Below are 10,416 nucleotides of genomic sequence, written 5' to 3' on the forward strand. Positions count from 1 at the left end.
TTACCCAAGTTCTGGAGTTTGCACTGAACCCATGCAGCCAAAAGATCCTACTAATGCTGAAGTACCTAAATGGTACTGGTTTAAAAAAAAAAAAGTGTACTTTTGGCCACAATTGTGGTGTTTTAAACAATGTTGGGGAATCAAAAAATATTTATTTTGCCATCCAGCAAAGCCAGCTGTGTTTGACTTGTGTAGTGTTACATGTTCACTGATTATTTACCTTTGCAATTGCAAAGAAAACTTCTCTTCTGTTGAAATTCTTTTGAAGTTTTGAGTTCCAGGTAAAATAAAACTGAGTACGAATTGCTTGGATTTATGCAGTACACAGAATGCTGTTTCATAGCACGAAATCACTCAAGAAACAGAGAGAAAATCACACTGTGAACTTGGATTCATCCAGTCTGATTTTATATTCAGAACTGAATTTGTGAGCTTGCCATTTTAATGAGTTCAAGTAACACAATATTTTTTACTGTTCGTTCTAGAATTTCATTACAGATCCTCAGAAGTCATGGGGCCTCAACTGCGTCACGACACAATATTCAGCTACATCCTCAGAAGCAACCTGCCCCCATCTAACCTGACGACCGATTCAGTCAATGCGACGCACGCCTTCAATGTGTTTGATGGGTGTGAAGAAATGATGGCTGGTTACATTTTTGACCTAGCTATACAGTCCTTCAATGTGATCATAGGAATACCTGCCAACATCCTGGTCATAGCACACCTAATAAACACCCGAAATGAGCCTTCAACTTCTGACATCTTCCTGGGCTGCCTGGCTTTCACGGACGCCTACTTCGGATTTATGACAATCATAGCGTTCCTCAATCTCTTCCACTGGAGGAGTGCCATGGGTTGGAGGGCTCTGAAATTCTCTTATGGTGTAAAAGACACCAGCGGGCCGCTCTTCCTCTCGTGTGTCTGTCTGGATCGATTTATAGCCGTTCTCTTCCCCATCGCATTCGGACAGTTGAAGGACATCAAATACAGGATCGGTCTGAGCATCGTGGTTCTGCTGCTCACTTTTGCTTATGCTTCAGCCAAATCCGTTGGTGGCCTGCCCAACTTTGAAAAGGTTTTCACTGGTGAGGTCTTGTTTGTTTTCACCTGGATGATGGTGTGTAACATGGCCATCCTCTGGGCCCTGAAACGCTCACGAGGCTCTGGTAAAGATGAGATGCATCCTATGAAAAGAAAGGCGTTTAAGATGGTGCTGTCTATCTTGATCATCATCGTGAGCAACTATCTCCCTCTAGTTGCTCTGTTCCCCTTTGAAGACCACTATCCACATAAGATCTTCACTTGCTATGTGCAGCCAGTGGGTTATGCCTTTTTAAACATCAGCAGCACTATCCAGCCCTTAATTTATTTGTCCCGTCTAGAGAAAGTACCAATCTTGCCTGAATCTTGTGTAAAGAAGTTAAGCTGCAAGGAACAAGACAAGCCCTTAAAGGAATGATAACTTCTGCCAGGGTCTGAAATCAATGTTCAGTACTATACTACTGAAATACTGGCATTGATCATTAAAAGTAAATTAGAGGCTTTGTTTCCATAGGTCTTCAGTTTTCAAAATATCTTTGTAAATAAGTAAACTTGTTGGATATTTGTAACTACAAATCATTATTTTACTAGATGTTTCTAGACTCTTTCTATTTGTAATATGTACTTTGTTTGAAATGTTAAAGCATAAATGTATCTGTTGTAAATCCTGATACACACCTAAATAAAACATGCAAAGATTAATTTAAAGAGTTGTGGCACCACCGTGTGTTACAGACAAGAAAATAAGGCAAAACCAGAAGTGTGATCCCATGAGGTAACAGGTAACATCCAATGGCTATATTTTCTGTGTCTCAGTTGTGTGTCACTTGAAGCATTATCAGGCCTAATCTGCTGGGTAGAAAGTCAGTTGGAAGAATGAGTGGAAGAATGAAAGGTTGTGAACAGACAAGGTTTCTTCCCACATTATCCAGCTGTAAGAAGACAATAGCAGTCAGAAGGAAGAGAGAATGGCATTGCTGACTGAACATTGACCCTAAGAACGATGACTATAAAGACAACTATAATTATAACTATACAGTATTAGCGTCCACACCAACGTGCAATATTCTGTTTAAATACATGCTGCAGTTTTGTCGTCTGCCGCTTTAAATGCTCGAGTTCTTTAAAGCAGGGTGGATTCTGATTGGTTGCCAAAGTGGCATAAATATACAGTTAGTTGCATCTACAGTTACGAGTGGGATAGTGATCAAAATGTGGATTACACCTGTGGTGGGAGATGACTCAAAGGCTCTTAATAAATAGGCCTATAACTACCTCTGAGAGCACAGTTGAATGACTTAATTTAAATCAAATATGGGACCATTGTCATGTGCACACTGATCAGGACATCTAAAACTTTTAAACCATCCAGGCTGCTCTCTACTCATCCCTGACAGCTGCTGAAAGAGGTTTCTAAGTATCACGTTATGTTCTACAATGTGTACAAGAAAGACGTACTAGTGTAATGGACGTAGGCCAGTAAGAGCTGTTCATGTAAACCTCACTCCCCTGGCCTCAAGAGGCGTGCTAGCGTCTGACGCTAGAGACTGTTGTCTTCAGCGTCCTTGTTAGAGTGCCCTCCTCCCACTCCTACACAATTAGTAATCTGCTAAAGTGTATTTGCCATGTTTTGTTTGTTTTCCTGTTGTATTATTTTCCTGGCAGGAGAATTGATTCATTTTTATAATTTTATTTAGTCATAGCACATCACTAGCATTTAGTATCGTATTAAAAGAGGAAATGTATGGCCTCATTAATGCACACTTCCAGCATCTTTGCGTGAAATACAATGAACAATTAGTTTGTTTAAGAACTGAAAGGCCGTTTGCCTGTGAAAATGGACGAGCAGGAAATTTGTTGAGTGAAAACTGAAAAGCCATCTTTTAAATGCAATCTTCCCATTCCTAATGCTCTTCCTCCACAGACGTACAATTTAAGGGAGCATGAAACTCATCTCTTTAGGTAGCCTATACTTTAGCAGACATGCAAAATGAATTTAAACCAATAAACATGCACAGACAAACTGGTCGTTCTCACACGTTTTATACAGAAATTTGTTTGTTCTATACATGTAACTTTGATAATTATTCTTATAAAGTCAATGAACATGTTGTAGAAGCATGTAAACCAGCTGCTGAAAATGGGCGCAGTGGTTTAGGTGTGCTTTATCTTTTGACCACCAGATGGTACCGTATGGAAAAAAACATTTCAATACATGATGTTTTATTAATTAAGTCCGGGAGGAGCACGTTCAGATAATTAACCTAATTAACACGAGGGGAGCGCATTCAGTTAATCAACTCAATTAACAAGAGGTATATATAACAGCAGACTTACCTCTGTTCATTGACAGTTTATCAGCTTCTTGGTTGGCAGCTGCCAGCCTGCCCGAACAGCTACATGCTCGCCAACCCTCCCCGGCGTCCTCCTATCGTTCGGCCATCCCAACGAGTAGTAGGATTGAGGCAAGCACTGAATAATTCTGATGTGCTGTTCTCACGGAAGATGAACAAAGCAGAACTGTACGATCTCTACGTTACCTTACAATCAGCCAACCTCTCTCCTAAGTCTACCCCAGTCCCCAAGATGGACAACAAGGCAGAGCAAAGCTCACAGTGCCCAGAATTCGCCTCGCTTGACGCCACCATCTTCCTCCCACGCAAGATCCGGCTCACTTTGAGTGTTGGGCTGCAGTGGCAGGCCTTCAGCGATCATGGGCCGCGCCCTAGATTCCACAATAACCCCCAATTTCCACCAACTGCGGAACGGCTGCGGATCCGCTCCGGAACGGCGGCGGAATCAATAGGTTTCCATTAAAGTCAATGTGTGTATTTTCACTGACTGCGGAACGGCTGCGTTCCGACTCCGTCCCAGCTCCGGCGGTCCACAGCCCTCCGGAGCAGATACGCAGAGCTTCTATTTTTGCCAGATGCCGCAGCCGTTCCGCAGCAATTCAGCACAGGGCAGATTGTGTGGGACAGGTTATATTGCGCGATCATACGTGAATCTCGTGGGTCCTCGTGACTTCAGCTGTCAGTCATGGCCGCAGCCGTTCCGCATCAAATCCGGACCTGGTGAGTATTGAAGGACGACGGAGCATGGAGCCGACACGCAGCGGAGCCGATCCGCAGCCGTTCCGCAGTTGGTGGAAATCCGGGGTAAGACTTCACTCGCCTCCCGCAGCGCTGCATGCCCTCCTCAATCTCTTAGTCTTTTCCTCCCACTGTTTCAAACCCTTTTATTTTTCAGTGGCCTATTGCAGATGCTAGTATGCAGTTTCTGCTAGTGGCGCATACCTAAACATTTCCGCACTTTCCTTTGACTGTCACTAACCCCTCCCCCTTTCTGTGGCCTGCAGCTCAAGCAAGCTTGAGGCTGCCTCTGCTTGCAGCACAAGCCCACATGTCTTATCCTCAGCCTAGCTTTTCTTCTCATGCTTCTCTCAATTTCTCTCCCCAGATTCAAGCATTGAGACTAACAATCGCAGCCCCAGTGGCTCACAACATCCGAGCACAGTTCTACCAGAAAGACTTGGGAGGTAAAATGATGTAACAAAGCATTAATTTATTAACAGCCCAGCAAGAAAGAATTGTGTTATAAAGTTATTTGGCGTAGGCCCCGTCCGTATAGCTCGCAATCCGAGAGTAACAGAATCTACATTTCCTGCCTGAAGACGAAGGCAGGGGCGCAGCTGACCCCCTGGGAGGTATGGGCAGGGACCATCCTGCTGGTGGTGAGGAGGATGGAGGTGAATGTTGGCGTCAGCATCTGCAAACTCAGACATGTGTAATTACCGATCTTTTATACGACAAGTATTAGAACACGATTGGTTAGATGTGAAGGTAATAAGTGACTTGAGTCTTCCTTGCAGAACTTACGCTAAACCTTTCATATCCTGGCAGGTGCGGACATAGATCTCTCATCTCTACTTTCTCTGCTTCCCGTATCCGAATCAAACTGCCAAATAGAAAAATGCAAGTATTTTTCAGTCACGATTATTTGGAGCTTATAGCTGAGCTTGCGTTGTCCTATGGAGGAGGAACCTCATCAGTAAAAAAAAAAAAAAGCCTCTTGCATTTTCCGTCCGGATGGATATCTTTCCCAGATTCTCCCTGAACTGGCTCTTCACCTAGACCTATCACATCAGAGCCATCAACATGGACAATCAATCGGACCTATGTGTGGCAGCAGTTCTTTTAGCTTGTGAAAGTCTTCCTCACATTCAGCAAAATGGAAAATGTTTTTCCTGTCAAAAAACAAACACACACTAGAGAATGAGCTCCAAAGAGAATGAAAGTTCCAAAACATGCAAATCAAACAAAGGTAAGAACTTGCACACTTACTAAATACTCCCAAACTAATTTTTAATAACAAACCATGTGGTTTACGTTTCAACGCATGCAAGTTCTGATGAAGACGCATGAGTCAAAATATTAACCACAGGGTTTGTTATTAAAATAGTTTTAAGCATTTAGGAAGTGAGAGAGGTAGTTCCCTTGTATAACGAATCTCCTGTACTTGCTGATTTGTCCAAAAAAGCTCATGCTTTCCTTTTTTTTCTGTGATATTAATTTGCCATGACCAATAACGTAACCTCCCTACTACCTTCAGCCCGAAATATGCTATAGGATCCAGAACTCCTCCGTGACCCTACAGAGGATAAAGCGGTATGGAAGGTGGATGAACGGGTAAATAAGGTAACCTACAGTTTGTGTCCATGAGTATTTCTCCTGGTTGATGGTCAGTTATGCCATTTAGAGCCTTTAAAACATCTTTTAGATGGTAGAGTATCTCTTTCCAGGACCTACGATCACCACATCATCCAGGTAACATCCATTAATCTTTAAAAAGTAGTGCATGGACACAAAATGGCATTATGATATACTGGTTAAGCCCATGGGAAAGCTGTACAACAGGGGAACTCATTCCTGATCTACCTTCCTGCAGAGTTTATCTGACATTATTTAAACACACTTGAACTAGGTAATCAAGGTTTTGCAGTTATAAAATGCAGTTGTGTTAGAGTATAGGGATGAAACTAAACTCTGCAAGAGTGTAGATCTCTAAGAGCAGGATTGATCCCCCAATGTGTATACGAACTACACTAAGTAAGTGAATGAGTAATTGGAACTTGCTAGTATCCTTTACAAATACATGATATAAAATAACCCTTGTCACTTATTTCATTAGACTTTCTAGAGTCTTGATACATAATCATACAAATCTGTTTCTCCAACTTGTGAAACCCTCCATCAAGAGCAGCCACACACAGTAACACACAGCAGTCATTCTAGTGCACGCAAACTGGCAGCAGAATCCTGCACCTGTGCTCTCTGTTTGCAATGAAAAAGGGAAAGAGACTGACATGAGGGCCTATGGGTCGGTGGTATAAAACCAGGACCAGTCCCAAGATGCAAATCAGCCCCCAGACCGAGTTTTGGAGCATGTAAGTCAGAGTCAGGGGAGAGGTGTTGTGCGATGGGCTGGATCATGCCTCACCAAACCCATTTATTCTCTCTGATCTGACTGACTTTATGCAGTCTTTTCACTGTCCTGATTAAGTAATCTTTATAATAATGGTACACTGTGCTTTTGTAGGAAGTATTACAGATTCAAGTTCTTAAATGTTTTGTCAATTTGGAATGAGTAACATATTGGCTAAATTATTTTCAGACAAATTGAATTTTGTATTATTCCAAAATGGACACGTGGGAACACTGTAGGCAGAAAATGTAAAAATTTAAAGATCTCTCGCTTTTTCTTAGAAAAGCTGCTCTTTCCCATTTCTAAATTGGATCCATATGATTCAAAATAATCCAAAGTGATCCTAATGAGTAAGTTTTAAAACAACACACTATGAGCTTTTACCAAGAAAACACCCACCAAAACAGTTCTGATCCTGTGAGGACAGATGAATCTAGAAAACACAGTCTAATTCACCATCAGGGACCGAGTCCAGAAAGCACCTCAAAAAAGACCCTGCCTCCTATCAACAATTGCAATTCCTCCTGTGCTCGTGATGTTTATAAAGGCGACTCCACAATCTGACCCGCATCTTTACGACTAAAATCATCTATCTGGTAAGAAGCACACTTTTTCTTGTCTTTTCTATCTTTTCAGTCTTCATGTTATGGATATTGATAGCCCTAAATACTTTTATGCATGCCTTAATAATGTCATTATTTGTGCCATAGGCTTTTTTCATTAAATTAATGGTTGTTTATCTTGCAGTTGTTTAGGTTGTGCTGAATGCAAATGCTGAGAGTATGTTCAACTATTCTAACTATAAAGAGTTGTTAATATTACAATGTAAAATGACACTGATGGTAATGGGAGATCTTTGGTACATTTTTTAAACTTTGAAGTTTTCATATAATAGGATTGTTCTTCATCATTTTTATAACGGTAACTATTAAAACATGTTGATTTAAAATTTTACTTGCTAGATTTAGCTAAATTTGAAAATAGCTAAATTTTTTACCATTCAAATACAAGTACAAGACTTGCTGGTGGAAGGTGAAAAAAAAGGTATTTTGGAGAAGGGAAACTGATTATTTACTCATTCATAGTTTTAATATTTGTCCCAAAACATCTTAACAATACTGATGCAGTACATTTTTGGCAAAATTAGAAGAGAAATCAGCTATGTGAATTCAGTAACTGGTCAAACCAGCACATACCAGTTTAGCAGCATCATGTTGACTAGCATGTGGGAAAACAGTGTTTGTCTCCATAACTGATTAACATTCCTCTGCTATTATTTTGGTGAGAGGACACTCACTAATAATAATATAATATGTTTTTACTCATGAGTCCTCTTCAAAAGAACAAAACCAGGAGCCAATTTATCTCTCTCTCTCTCTCTCTCTCTCTCTCTCTCTCTCTCTCTCTCTTTGGATTAATACTGCTGTGCATTTGCAATTTATGCCTTTTCTGGTCTAATTTAGTCATGATGGAGTCAACACTCGAACCAAGTGAATATAATGTATTTATCATAACATTAATATTACCAACATTATTATCAGTATTATAATTATAAACAGTCAAGCCTTCATTGGGGGTGTCTGGCTCACTTGGTGTAAGATCAGTCACAAGTTAGATTTCAAAGATCCATTAGAAGAGCACACAATCAATTTTCAAAAGAGTGTTTGTTTGCATGGAAACTTGCAACTCTTGCATGGAAAATAAGAGATTATGTGACCGAATCCCTGGCAAACATATTTATTCTTTTTCATTTAATATGATAATTGATTAGCTTTACATCTGTTGTACAGCACTATTAACAAAGATTCACCCCACTACATTTTTGGCTTCAGCAGAAGTGAAAGGGGTGGTGGGGAGGAAAGTAGCACAGGGAGCTCAAAAAAGTGACCAAAATTTTCAATTTAAGGATACAACCCCTTAAAACTCACTTTCACCAGTTGATGGAATTATCAATCAAAAACACACCTTCTTGCAGTCTATACTTTTGTTTTGCTAAGTTGGTGTTGCGCCTGTCACAGAGAAGAGGGTGGAGGGTTGTGGTTGAAACTTGTTTGGCTATATTTCCCTGCCATAATGTAATGATTATGTAAATTAAAGTTGTTTCAGATATAGCATATGTGGTTACATTTTTTTTTTTCTTCTTCTTTGCAGCATGCATAAGACCATGAATATACTGTACATTAAGGGAGTAAAAGGTCAATTCTGTTTTTATGTTGACTTTATCTTGATTTAAAGCAGTGTTTCCCAATCCTGGTCCTTCAGTACTGCAACAGTAGACATTTTATGCCTGGTTCAGATTACACGATTTTAGCCCGATTTTGGCACGATCCGTTTGACGTAGGGTGTCGTGGGGATTCGCAAACGACAACGGGCGTCGGGACGCAAGATTCGATCGTTTCATCTCGTATAGTGTGTCATAGTGGGCGACAACCTACGTCGCGTCTGCGATGCTTCACAACATCACGACAAAAAGACTAGCATGTTTAATTTTTTAACGGTCCTCCACGACGACGGCGCGGGAGTGAGTGAGTGAGGGAGAGTGAGTGTTCGCGAGTGAGCGAGTGTGTGACTGTGTGTGCGCGAGAGTGAGTGTGTGAGTGAGAGAGCATGTGTGAGTGAGCGAGTGTGTGTGTGCCTGTGTGTGTGCGCGAGAGTGAGTGTGTGAGTGAGAAAGCATGTGTGAGTGAGTGTGTGTGACTGTGTGTGTGCGCGAGTGAGAGAGCGTGTATGTGTGTGTGTGTGTGTGTGTGTGTGTGTGAGAGAGAGAGAGAGAGAGAGAGAGAGAGAGTGCGTGTATGTGAGTGAGTGTGAGTGTGTGAGTGAGTGAGTGCGTGCATGTAGGCTATGTGAGTGAGCGTGTGTATGTGCGAGTGAATGAGTGTGTGAGACGGCTCGCGATCGGAAAACAACGTGTAGTCTGACATGTTTCTTGTCCACAACATGACAAGATTTTTAGGAGTCAAAATCGTGTAGTCTGACACAGTGACTATCGTAACAGACAAAAAAATCGTGTAATCTGAACCAGGCATGATGTCTTTCTTATCTAACACACCCATTTCAGGTGTTGGAGTCTCTACTTAACGAGCAAGTTGAATCAGGTCTGATTATGGAGGCATACAAAAAGTTGTGTAGTGTTGGGTGTACATCGGGACCACTGTTAAGAACCACTGATTAAGAGTGTGTAAATAGTTCACAACAGACTTCTCAAATAACTTTAACACTTGTCAAAATCAAGTTTCCAATTTCCCCCTCTAGCTGGTTGAAGTCCCCAGAGCTGAAGGAGAAAAACACAATTGTTTAAGATCAATCCCTGGGAGCCTCCTTATCCTTTAGCAGACGTACCACTGGAGAGAGTTTAGCCTGAAGGCAGAGAGAGTAGGGCCACAAGGGTTCTTCTGAGACCCTGGTGGAGCAGTGGTACAGAGAATGACATGACAAGAATACATGAAGCTTGCTGTCCCTACAGACCTGACTTAGGGTGGTGCTTCACATAAACTCTACTATAAAGGAGACAGATGAACCACAGAATTTGTGGTTTGACATGTTTTATGTTTCCGAACTTTTGTTCTGGTGGACCCCCAGCAGTGCACCTTTTGCATGTCTCCTTATCTAACTGTAACGCATCTATTATATCAGGTCTTGAAGTCTATGGTAATGAGGTGTTTGATTAGAGCAGGGATGTCCAGTCCTGATTCTGGAAGGAAAATTTCCTGCATGATTTATTTCCTACCCTAATTAAATGCGTCTAAGCCAGCTTAACAAAATCTTCAAGATGACTAGAAACTTCCAGGTTGGTGTGTTGGGCCAAGTTCTGCAGGACATTCACTCTCCAGGAGCAGGATTGGACACCCTTGGATTAGGGAGACATATCACATGTGCAGTGTTGGG

The 10,416-nt window shown here is 41.5% G+C and overlaps 1 protein-coding gene across 1 annotated transcript; it reads left to right on the top strand.

The window, feature by feature from the left end:
* Positions 1 to 511: 511 nt before the first annotated feature.
* On the top strand, positions 512 to 1,462 carry LOC311081024 (G-protein coupled receptor 183-like; the record flags this gene model as incomplete). Its single annotated transcript, XM_084111373.1, has 1 exon — positions 512 to 1,462. The coding sequence occupies one exon, from the start codon at positions 512 to 514 to the stop codon at positions 1,460 to 1,462; it is 951 nt and encodes a 316-aa protein (XP_083967499.1).
* Positions 1,463 to 10,416: the final 8,954 nt, after the last annotated feature.

This window comes from Abramis brama (assembly GCF_963993115.1).
Source record: "Abramis brama genome assembly, chromosome: 1".
In the NCBI taxonomy this organism is placed as follows: Eukaryota; Metazoa; Chordata; class Actinopteri; order Cypriniformes; family Leuciscidae; genus Abramis; species Abramis brama.